This window comes from Hypanus sabinus, chromosome 12, assembly GCF_030144855.1.
Source record: "Hypanus sabinus isolate sHypSab1 chromosome 12, sHypSab1.hap1, whole genome shotgun sequence".
In the NCBI taxonomy this organism is placed as follows: Eukaryota; Metazoa; Chordata; class Chondrichthyes; order Myliobatiformes; family Dasyatidae; genus Hypanus; species Hypanus sabinus.
Genome location: NC_082717.1, coordinates 88473681 through 88486019, shown reverse-complemented (window position 1 = coordinate 88486019; position 12339 = coordinate 88473681). Strand labels below are relative to the sequence as shown.

Here is a 12339-nt window from a genome sequence, read left to right as displayed (position 1 = left end):
GTTCGATACTGGTGATGAGAGTTTTGAGTGGACGGTTGGATGACAAATCTGGATTTATTTGCCTTGCATCAGTGAGAGTTGGAGCATAAAATGGTACAACAAAGAAACAGGTCTTTAGGCCCACAATGGTGTGCCAAACTAAGACTAGCAAATAAATTTTGAAATAAGCTAATCCCTTCTGCCAATACCACGTTCATGTCCCTCCATTCTCTGCATATTCATGTTCAAAGTAAATTTATTTTCAAAGTACATATGTCACCATATACAACCCTGAAGTTCATTTTCCTGTGGGCATACTCAATAAATCTATAGAAATATAACCATATCAGATTAAATGAATGACTGCACCAATTTAGACATTCAACCAGTGTGCAAAAGACAAATCGCAAGTACAGAAATCTCCTGAGGAATTGGAGGTGCTGCTGTGCTTTCTTCTAAATAAATAAATGAGCAATATACATTGAGAATGAGATGAAGAGTCCTTGAAAGTGGGGGCATTTCAATGATGGGGTAAGCAAAGTTATTCCTTCTGGTTCAAGAGCCTGATGGTTGAAGGGTAATAACTGTCCCTGAACTTTGTGGTGTTAGTCCTAAGGCAGTAGTGGGAAGAGAGCATGTCCTGGGTGGTGAGGATCACTGACGATGGATGCTACTCTCCTGTGACAGCATTTCATGTAGATGTGCTCATTGGTGGGGAGGCTTTATCTGTGATAGATTAGGCCAGATCCACTACTTTTTGTAGGATTTTCTGTTGAAAGGCATTGATGTTTCTAGCCAGTCATCATATTCTCCACTACACATCTGTAGGATTTATAAAAGTTATAGTTATGCTGAATCTTTGCAAACTCTTAAGGAAGCAGAGGTGCTGCCATGCTTTCTTCATAATTGTGTGCCAGATCCTCTGAAATAATAACACCAATGAATTTATAGTTAACTTAGCCTAAGAGCTGTCAAATTCCTCTATTGTATTTACCTCCACTAATTCCCAAGCAGCTCATTCCAGAAATCCAGTAAAGTCCTGAAGAAGGGTTTCAGTCCGAAATGTCAACTGTTTACTCTTTAGTTGATGCTTCCTGACTTGCTGAGTTCTTCCAACATTTTGTGTGTTGCAAAATGCAAGAGATGCTGGAAAATCAGAATAACACAGAAAATATTGGAGGAATTCAGTAGGTCAGACAGCATTTCAGTTGCATTTCAGGTCAAGATCCTTCATCTGGACTAAAAGCATGTGGTATGCTAGCAACCATAAACTCCCTCACGTTGTGGGATGGATGTAAGATTTAAATAAATTAAATGTGATTTAGTTGAGCAATTGAGTTCAGAAGTCAGGAACTTGTGTGTTGCAGCTTTATAAAACTCAAATTGGGCTACACCTGATTACTGCTTTCAGTTCTGCTTGCACCATTATAGGGAGGATTTTGGACTTTGGGGAAGGTACAGAAGACATTTACCAGGTTACTGCCTGGATTAGAGGGCATGTGCTGCAGAGGTTGGGGAAAAAATATTCACTCTATGCTGCCCTCTGGTGTTTGCTCAGTGGAAGAACGAACTGGACCAGAACAACTTGCCATCAATCCTACATTCAGGGACTTGGGCTACATTATTTTAAAAAATCTTTTTCCTTTGTATGTTATTCTGAAACTGTAACCATATGTGCTGCTTGTGATATGTGCAGTGTACTGAATGTTGTTGGAAGTGTGATTTGTACCATGACCCCAGAGGAATACTGTTTCATTTGGCTATATTGGTTGGATGATAATTGAACTTGTTTCTCTGGAACAGTGGAGGCTGAGGTATGGTCTGATAGAGAATTATGAGAGGTACAGATAGATAGCACAGGTTGAAATGCCTAGTACTGGAATGCATGTATTTGAGGTGAGACTGGGAAAGTTCAAAGGAGTTACGTGGGGAAAGTTTTTATTCTGTAAGCAGTGTTGGATGCTTGGAATGTGGTGGTAGATGGATAGCACATGGAAATGCAAGAAATGGAATGATATGGAATGTGTCAGAAGGGATTATTTAGTTATGCATTTGGTTGCTGCTTTAGTTTGCCACAACATGAGCCAAAGGTTCTGTTCCTGTGCTGTACTTTGTTCTAGTTTGTGAGAAGTTCCTGAACACATCAGTTTTAATTGAATACCCCTAACTGGATAATGATTACTTAGTTAATCTTCTCTCTGGTGAAAACATCTCTACATCTATGTCATGTCCACAAAAGCAATTATTAATGTTATGATGTTCCCTGTTAACCAGTCATTCCCCTCCTGTCTGGTGGTGGTGAACCTATAGATAGAATGTGTGCCCAAGATAGTATGAAGTAACAATTTGTTTAGAACCAGAGAGCAGTGAAATTCTTTCTCAGGAAATGTCTTGCACTGGCTTGGCATCAGCTAAACAACTGCATGAGCATGTGACTTTGGATGATATGCCTTCAAATTTTTGTATACATATCAGTATTTGGAAAGTAAGCAGTTACAATACCAATTCTGTGCAGAAATGGTTATTGTCATTAAAGGATTAATATTAATAATTTTGAACAGATTTTCTAAAACGTTTGTTTCAGTCTGCAGCACATTAGTAGTAAAACAATCAGTACACATAAATAAGCAATAAATTCATCCTTTTACCTTAAAGTCCATAATTATTATTACAAATTTATTAATCAATAATCTTTGCTCAAAATTACCATGCCATGCGAGAGAATTAGATTATTGCCTATTTAGGTACACACTCTAAAGGTTCACCATCCCTATTCCATACAGTGTAGTTTATTCTGAGATAATCTCTGTGGCATCTTTATAGGACACTTGGAAATCTGGATGGTGTACATCCACAGATTCTCTTGTCCTCTGCTTCTGTAATTTTCAAATAGGTCAGACATGCTTTCTCCTTGCTGTGGACTTGATTCCTTGATTTTTCTGTAATGTCTTTAATTATTAATATTTTGTCCAAATACAAATGTTAAAACTAATTCTGTAATTTTCTGTTCATCTTTTCCCTTTCCGTATTTTCCAGTGGAACTTTCTGAATCTGGGAATTTAAGAAAATTAAAATTACCCATCAACTTTTTTAATAGCCATTTTTTCATGTTCAAGGATGATGTCCATCTGAGCTCACAGCTCCCAACAATTCTGTAGTATCATTGACGATAGAAAATTTCCCATGCTCTTCAAAATCCTACTTTACAGGCAGTCCCCAGGTTACGAACGAGTTCCGTTCCTGAGTCCACCTTTAAGTTGGATTTGTACGTAAGTCGGAACAAGTACATCCCGTATTATTTAGCGTAACTTAGTCAAAGGTTTGTCTTAGTATATGGTATATATTTTACCTTTCTATGTATATAAAACACTTAAGAAACATATGTATTCCAATAATTAAACCACTGCGTTGCTAGTAATAATTGTAGCTTTCATTGGGGCAGGGCCTTTCATATGCTCCATTATTCTCACTTTATCCTTTAAAATTGTTCCGATCGTTGACCAACTGCAGCCTAACGCTTTTCCAATGCCCGATGACGTTTCACCTCTTTCCAAATGCTTAATTATTTCCATTTTATTTTCAATCGTGATCGCTTCTCATTAACGGAACAGAAACACTGCGGGTGGCGGGTCGCAAGCTCCGCCGCGCCCTAAGGACCACAGCACTGAATTCCCCGGGTCCTAAAGTCCACAGCACTGAGACAGGTTAAATGGGACAAGTGGGAGCTGTACTGGGTTTGGGTATTTGATCCTCCTCAATATTCCCCTTGGAAATTTAAACTGGAGGTGGCAGTGTTTTTTTTGAGTTCGAGTTGTGAGCTCAACATCAACCCGGAGCGCTCAGGAGCAGTCTGTCACTGGATCGAACTTGGGAACCTCCGTTCTCGAGCCTGGCACTGATCTCACTGTGCCACGAGCCGACTGGAAAAGGTGTGGGGGGGAGGGTCGGGGTGAATCTTGCTAAGAAAAATTTCAGCCAAATACAAAGTTACACACTCAACACAGTGTCAATGGCAACAACTTAAAATGGCGGACGGCGTTCTCCTTCCTCAGTTTGTAAGTATGAGCTGTTCGTAAGTCAAATGTTCATAACTCGGGGACAACCTATGCAGCAATTTCTGAGATGGTGCTTGTATCCTGTAGCAGTAAAGGTCGATGTAAAATACTTGTTTTATTCAATCTGCATCTCCTTGTTTTTCAAGTTTCCTTGATTCTTTCAAAAATTGTTTAGCTTTATCTTGTACTTTTTCTCCTCTTAATGTTCCAGTGTAATTGTTACTGTTTCTTATACATTCTGTCCAATCTTCAGGTGTATAGCCTTGTCTTCAGTTTCATTTTTCAATTTTGTTTTTTTTTGTTAACCACAACTTGTAATACGAGGAGCTTTGAAATTTTCCTTCCCTGTTGGAAATTTTGTATATTATGAAAGATGTTCTAAATATCTGCTACTGTTTCTGAATGGATTGACCATTTAAGCTGCTTTGCTAGCTCTTTGACTAGTTTTGCTTTCGTCCTTTAATTTTAAAAAAATAATTATACGATTAATACTGCCTTGGTATTGTGCAATGAAATGGCATTTTTGCAATCATGTCAATAATTAACTCCCAAGTGTATTATAACCTTCTGTGGTTTCAGGACATTCTGTTCTTTAAAGCTACTCCTAATCTTGGCTACCTTAAACATCTGACTTCCCCCCCCCCCCCCCCCCCCGATTTGTGGATTAAAATACCCCATGGTTACCACTGTATATTTCTGGCAAGCTGTTTAACACCATATTAACAGATCCAGCCCTCTGACTTCCTATTCTTGTTGTAGAGAGCTTGAAACACTACAGTATTTCTGGTGAAATTATGCCCTTCCAAACAGTAAAATGGAAGTGTTATGATAGAGCCACCATGATGGTGACGACTTCCAAGTAAAGGTGATGTGAACTTGCTAGTAATGTCTTATATGCATGTTTATTATTTCCTGTTTTGAGGGTGGGCTTGACTTTTGAATTGCAATTGAAATACAGCCATCTGGGCTTCATAGGTAGTATCAGTTGTGGTAGGATTGAACATGCAGTTCAATAAATTGGGTGGCAATCAAATAGACTGCTTTGTCTTTGGAGCTGCTTTGAGTGGTGTTGGAGCTGCATTCACCCAGGAAAGTGCAGAGTCAGAGTAATACAGAGCAGAAACAGGCCAACCACAGTATCCTTGCTGCTAGTTCCATTTGCTTGCATTTGGCTCCTAACCCACCAAGCCTCTTCCCCGCAAGTACTTATCCAAATGTCTCTTAAATGTCACAACCATACCTCAAACACTTCCTGTTGGCAGCTTATGTATTCAGCCTCTGTAAAGAAGCTACCAATAAAGTATTTTTAACTCTTCTCTTGTATCTGTAGCCTTTTGGTTTTGAACACCTTAATCTTGGGCAAAGAACTGATTGTCCACTTTGTCTATATCTCTCATGATTTTATAAATTTCTGACATCACTACTTGTTCTACACTTCAAGGAATAAAGATCTAGTTTGGCCAACTTTTCCCCATAACTTAGGCACTCCAGTCCAAGCATCGTCCTCATAAATCTCTTCTGCATCCCCTCAGCTTGACAATGTCTTTCCAAAAACAGGATGACCAAATCTGTTACATACTTCAGGTGTAGCCTCACCAACAACATGCAAGAGCAATATAATATCCCTGTTCCTAAACATGATGTCCTAGCTGAAGGCCAGCATACTAAGCGCTATCTTCACTACATGGTTTAATCGTGCGGCTGTTTTCAGCAAGCTGTTCTAGAACCCCGGGTCACTCTGTTCCGCAGCACTAATTGGTGCCCTGCCATTCATTGTATAGTTATTACCCTGAACTGGGCTGAATTGACTGTCTAAAATATATCACCTCATACTTATCCAAGTTGAAATCCATTAATGAAATAAATACTTCTTTAAGAGCCTCTGATTTCTTCCCTGGCCTCCTAAAAGGACCAAAGCTGCACCTGGTCAGGCCTTGTGATTTGCCCACCTTAATGGACTTCAAGACTGCAGACACCTCCTTATTATATGTATGATCCAAGACCTCATGATTACAGGAAAAACAGACATTAAAAATCTCAGCTGCTGTGTTCTGCAGTGTCACAATGTGACCTTTATGGTCTTTAAGAGGACCTAGTCACCTGTTAATCGTTAATGCAATTGAAGAATCTCTTAGGATTGTCTTTAACCATGACTTATAAATCCACCTCATACCCTTTTTGCCATCCTGATTCTTCTCTTAAATCTTGTCTCTAACTTTTTATATTTGTTGAGGATTTAATTTGAGTGCAGTTGCTTAAACCATGTGTATTTCCTCAGTGATCCTTAGCACAGCAATAATCTCTCATCTGCACTGAACTTGGTATATCTATTCTCTCTTCTAACAAGAACCTGCTGTCCCTAGATTCTTGGATAATCGATTTTGAAAACCTCTGTTTCTTTGCCTTAAAATGGAGTTGCCCACTTGACCCCTTTTAAGATCCTAATATCCTTAAAGTTGATCCTGCCCTAGTTCGACTAATTAGTGCACCTGTTTTATCTTTTTGCAAAATCATTTAAAAACTAATAGGATTGACATTGGACCCAAGTTCTCCCCTTTAGTTCCAGCCATTTTAGTTCCTTGGCCTGCTTGTGTTCCTAAGAGGAGATGCTCCTTCCTATGTGAATTCTTATTGTAAATTTTGCTCTGACCAGGATCTTTGAACATTGGGTTGCCTAGTCAGTACTAGGAATATTGAAATCTTCTACTAGTACTATCCTATTTATTCTTCTCACAACTGCAAACGGTTTCTCAACACTTTGGTTCCTTAAGTTCCCGCTAACTATTGGTGTGGGGTGGGGTGCAATTGGAGAGAATCTGTAATATAGTTCGACCAGATAATCAACCCCTTGTTTCTACAGTAAATTCTACTCAAGTGGCTTCAATAGATGATTCCTCAAGAATGTCCTCCCTTATATTTAAAAAAAAAGCCTTGCCCCCTTCACTCTTACCTGTTGCTGTTACTTCTAAAGCATTGGTGTAGTGGAACATTGAGCTGGTAGTCCTGTCCTTCTTGTGGCTAAGTTTCTGTTGTGGCCACATTATCCTAGTTCATAGATACAATCTGCACCCTCAGTTCATTTGCCTTGTCTGTTAAGCTATGTGCAATGAAATAGATGCAATTTAAAACAGTGGTACTTTAACTGTTAACATGGCTATCCTGATTGCTAGGCTGGCAGACTTTGGTTGCTACATATCTGTCTTCTCACCATTTTCCTTTTCTCGAGTCCCCTCTAGTTTAAACTGTAATAGCAAATGCAAATTTTCCCGTTAGGAAATTTGTTCCCTGTGGTTCAAGTGAAATCCATCTCTCTCGTACAGGTCACTTCTACCACAGAAGAGATCTCAATGGTCCAAGAACCTGAGTCCCTGCACCAGCTCTTCAGCAATGTGTTCATCTAGCCTAGGGGTTTTCAACTTTTTTTTTGTACCATGAATCCCTACCGTTAACCGATGAGTCTATGGACCCCAGGTTGGGAACACTGAGAGCTTTGTTTTTCCTGATTTCTCTGTTTGTGGCAAGGGAGTAATCTGGAGATCACTGTCCTTGAGGATCTGCAATTTAATACCTAACTTATGCTTGTTCTGTAGGACCTCATCTAACATGAGTTAAGATCTCCAGCTTTTAAACCTTCTCATGAAATTTCTGTAGCTGCTCAGAGATGACATTGTTGACCCTGGCAGGGTATTAGTACTCCTTGTCGGTGATGGAAGGATTTGCAAAGTCAAACCGTGAATCATCTACTAAAGGATACTGGGCTTCTGATCGGCACTTGTTGTAACATCAGTTATTTTCCTCCAATAATAAACTTTACTCAAAAAAAAATCCAGGAAATGTGAAACAGTACATAATTTATTTCACATTTAATGTTGTCCATTTTATGTTTATAGTGTTGTAAAGTTTATATAGAATAATCAACCTAATGTGTGCAAAGCACCACTCTACTCAATCAGCCCATTTGAACATTATACCCGTCAAGTGTTTGCAAGGATATCATGAAGTATCTCGCCTCTCTGTCTATTGTGGCAGGGTGTTAGATTGCAGTAATTCATCACAAAGCCTTTGGTTGCATCTTTTTGGTTTGTGATTTCTTCAGTGCCTGCTTTAACATATATACCTGTAGTTTGGAATGTACCAGGTGTTGGCAGCATCAACGTTAGACATCTCATTGTGCTGGAAGACCAAGTTTCCGATAGGCCAAAGTGCATTGTTCACTGAGTTGATCTTCCAAAAAGGTGCCAGAACGTGGTAGGCTGATCTAGAAGATCAGGTCCCATGGAAGCCAGGGTGAATGAGCTAGGTGATTCCAAATTAGTGTGGAGGTAGGAAGCAGAAGATGGTAGATAAAGGTTTTCATAGAATGGAGGCTGATGACTAGTGGTCTGCTACAAGGGTTTGTGCTGGGTCCCTTGTTGTTCGTAATGATGGACAAAATTAAGTATATTGTCAGTCTTCACTGTGGAAGACACTAACAGCATGCCAGAAATTTGAGTGTTGGGGCAGAGGTGAGTGGAGCTACTATTACTAAAGAGGAGGTGCTTGGAAATTTGAAAGATCTGAAGGTAGATAAGTCACCTGGACGATATGGTCTACACCCAGGGTTCTGAATGAAGTAGCTGAAGAGATTGTTGGGGGGGTGGGGAGCAACAGTAATGATCTTTCAAGAATCACTAGAATCTGGAATGGTTCTGGAGAATTAGAAAACTGCATTCTTCAAGAAGGGAGGGAAGCAGAAGAAAGAAAAATATAGGCCTTTGAACCTATTGAAATTGCCTCCTGCCAGTCAGCCAAAGAGTGGGAATAAAGTGGTCTATTCTGATTGGCTGCTGGTGACTAGTGGCATTCTGCAAGTATCTGTATTGGGACAGCTTCTTTTCACATTATACAGTTATAATTTAGATGACGGAATTGATAGCGTCATAGTCAGGTTTGCAAACAATGTGAGGATACAGTACTGTGCAAACGTACAAGACACTTGAGAATGGCAAAGGTGGAGCGCCACAGGAAGGATGTGGGGAGAGGTGGCAGAGAAATTCTAGGGGTGGGGTGGGAAGGTGCAGATGCAGCCACCCCGAGACACCAGGCAAGGATAATATGATTCCAAATAATTTGTTTATTGGTCATTACAGAATGTCTCTCTTATGCTTCCTGCTGCTGTTTCCACTCTAGGACCCATTTCAGAATCAGGTTTATCATCACTCACATATGCCATGAAATCTTTTTGGGCAGCAGTACAGTGCAGTACATAAAATTACTATGGTACTATGCAAAAGTCTTGTGTGCCTAAGACTTTTGTACAATATTGTGGATGGAGAGGCAGATAGTATTGAAAAAACAAGGATCTGCAGAAGGGCTTGGACAGATAGGGAGAATGGGCAAAGAAGTGGAAGATGAAGGATAGAATAGGGAAGTGTATGATCATCCAATTTGAGAAGGAATAAAGGCATGGACTATTTTCTAAATGGGGAGAAAATAAAAAAACCTGAGATGCAGAGGGACTTGGAAGATTAACTTACAGGTTGAGTTGTTGGTGAGGAAGGCAAACGCAATGTTAGTACTTGTTTCAAGAGGACTAAAATATAAAAGCAAGGATGTAGTGCTGAGGCTTTATAAGGCATTGGTCAGATCACACTTGGAGTTTTTGGGTCCTTTATTTTGGAAGGGGTCTGGAGGAGGTTTTGGAGAATGATTCCTAGAATGAACAGGTTAGCATGTGAGGAGAGTTTGGCTCTGGGCCTGTACTTGGAGTTTAGAAGAATGGGGGTGGGGGGGGGATTCTTTGAAACCTATTGAATATTGAAAGGCCTACATAAAGTGGATGTGAAGAGGATATTTCCTATAGTGGGTGTATGGGTGTGTCTAGGACCAGAGGGTACAGCCTCAGTAGAGGGAAGTTCATTTAGAATAAATGAGGAATTTCTTTGGCCAGAGGGTAGGGAATCTGTTAAATTCACTGCCATGGAGGCTTTGGAAGCCAAGTCATTTGAGTATATTTAAAGCAGAGGTTGATGGGTTCTTGATTGGTCAGAACATCAAAGATTACAAGAAGGCAGGAATATGAGGTTGAGGGATAATAAATCAGCCAAGGTGACCAAGCAGACTCGATGGGCCTAGTAGCGTAAACCTTGTACTATGTCTTATGGTCTTGTGATTATTTTTATAAAAATTTAGATGCAATTGCACAAGGCTTGATCAGTAAGTTTGCAATTGATGAAATCAAGGAATTGATAGTGAAGAAGGTTATTGCAGATTGAGGGGATTACTATCATTTAGTGAAGTGGTCTAAGGAGTGACAAATGGATTTCTGTACAGATAAGTGATGTATTTTGAAGTGGCATAGGATTAGTAGTAGGTTTGGTAGGACACAAGGATGTGTAATGAAATGGGGACAGTTCATAGTTCGTTGAAAGCAACATCACAAGTTAAAAGGTGTTTAGCATGCTGTCTGTCATTTAGAATAGGAATTAAGTAGTACAAATCTGATGTGGCTGCACTTGGTGTGCTGTGTATAGTTATTGGTCACTGTTTTAGGAAAGATAATTTTAAACTGGAAAAAGTACTGCAAAAATTCACAAGAATGTTGCCAGGACAGGGGGCATGAGCTACTGGGAGAGGTTGTCCAGACCAGATCTTTATTTCTTGGAACATAGAAGAATAAGGGGCAAATTTAAAGAAATGTTTAAAATTGAGTCATCGATAAGGTAAATGGTTGATAAAGTAATGGATTTTTAAAAAGGCATCATTTTCAGAGGGTAGTGAATATATGGAGCCAACTGCCAGGATTGGTTGAGGCAGGTGCAATAGTCTTAATTTAAGAAGCATGTGGATAGGTATGTAGAGATGGTGAAGGTTTTGGAGGAAATTGGGATGAGTAGGGTGGGTACCATGGTCAGCGTGTACATGATGTGCAGAAGAACTGGTATCCATGATGTATTTGCATTTTGACAGTCATAATACAAATACAGCATGTACAGGTATAAATGTACATTAATTCAGACACGCTACATTGGAAGCTGCAATAGTACTTTAAGTTTATATCAGTTATTTTGATAATCCCCTAAAAAGGCAAATTTAATTAAAGTTGTTGAGATCTGCTTTGAGCTTTTTGTACCCTATCAACATATTTTTACATTCTGATGTCCAACTATCAACTGTTGAACCTAGCAAAGGTTTTTATGCAGACTTTTATCACTTTTGTTTGAAGTTGTCTGCCTTGTTTTGTTAAACTTACCTGATTTCAATTGGTATTAATCTTGATGGTTAGTAAAAGTACATTAAGATAAATAGCTAAAATACTTCAATTTGTATCTCAAGTTAATTTACTGTGTTTTTAAACAGATGAGTCTGCTATCCAAGAGGCGCCAATGAATTCAGATGATGTACCCATGAAGGAGGCCAGGCCAATACAGATAGTTGTGGCACATGAAGATAATCATCACTTTGATCTTGATGAAGCATCATTGGAGAGGATTCTATTGCAAGAACATATTCGGGACTTGAATGTTGTGGTTGTCTCAGTGGCAGGAGCATTTCGTAAAGGCAAATCATTTTTATTGGATTTTATGCTACGATACATGTACAGTCAGGTAAGTCCATCCTACAGTTTTTTGAATTTACTGTTAGCTAAGTTGTATTTAATCACCTTGATGTATATGATATATTGGTATGAGAAAAGAACTGAAAATTGTAGAATGCTTGCCAAAGGCTCCAAACTTCGAAATCATTACTCACCTGTTAAAGTTTGGAGCTCCAGCTCTCTTCAGGGCTAACCTGGGATTATTGACTTTTATTTACAGCTGAAGTTCTTTATTTGCTCTCATTTCCTTGTACAATACTGTTTGTATCCTTTACCTTTCCCATTTTCACTTGTCAGCCTTTATTTTGACTTATTTAGTTGTAGAGGTTATCATGGCTGATCCTGAGTTTGTTTCTAGCTAACATCCATATGTACTTGAGCACAGGCCAGGCAGCATCTATAGGGAGAAGCGCTGTTGACGCTTCGGTCCGAGACCCTTCGTCACGACTAACCGAAAGGAAAGATAGTAAGATTTGAAAGTAGTGGGGGGAGGGGGAAATGCAAAATGATAAGAGAAGACCAGAGGGGGTGGGATGAAGCTAAGAGCTGGAAAGGTGATTGGCGAAAGTGATACAGAGCTGGAGAAGGGAAAGGATCATGGGACGGGAGGCCTCAGGAGAAAGAAAGGGTGGGGGGGAGGGGGTAAGCACCAGAAGGAGATGGAGAACAGGCAAACAACTGTGTTGTTGTTTGAATTTCCAGCATCTGCAAATTTCCTCAAGCTTGGAG

General features: G+C 39.6%; 1 protein-coding gene across 4 annotated transcripts in view; it reads left to right on the top strand.

Annotated features, from left to right (window-relative positions):
* The window catches only part of atl2 (atlastin GTPase 2), a 97792-nt gene that overhangs the window by 32135 nt on the left and 53318 nt on the right, over nt 1-12339 (top strand). For all 4 annotated transcript variants that reach the window (XM_059986386.1, XM_059986388.1, XM_059986389.1 and 1 more), the window contains one exon: nt 11373-11620. In XM_059986386.1, the coding sequence (XP_059842369.1) occupies nt 11373-11620 (248 nt within the window). The remainder of the gene's footprint in view (nt 1-11372; nt 11621-12339) is intronic.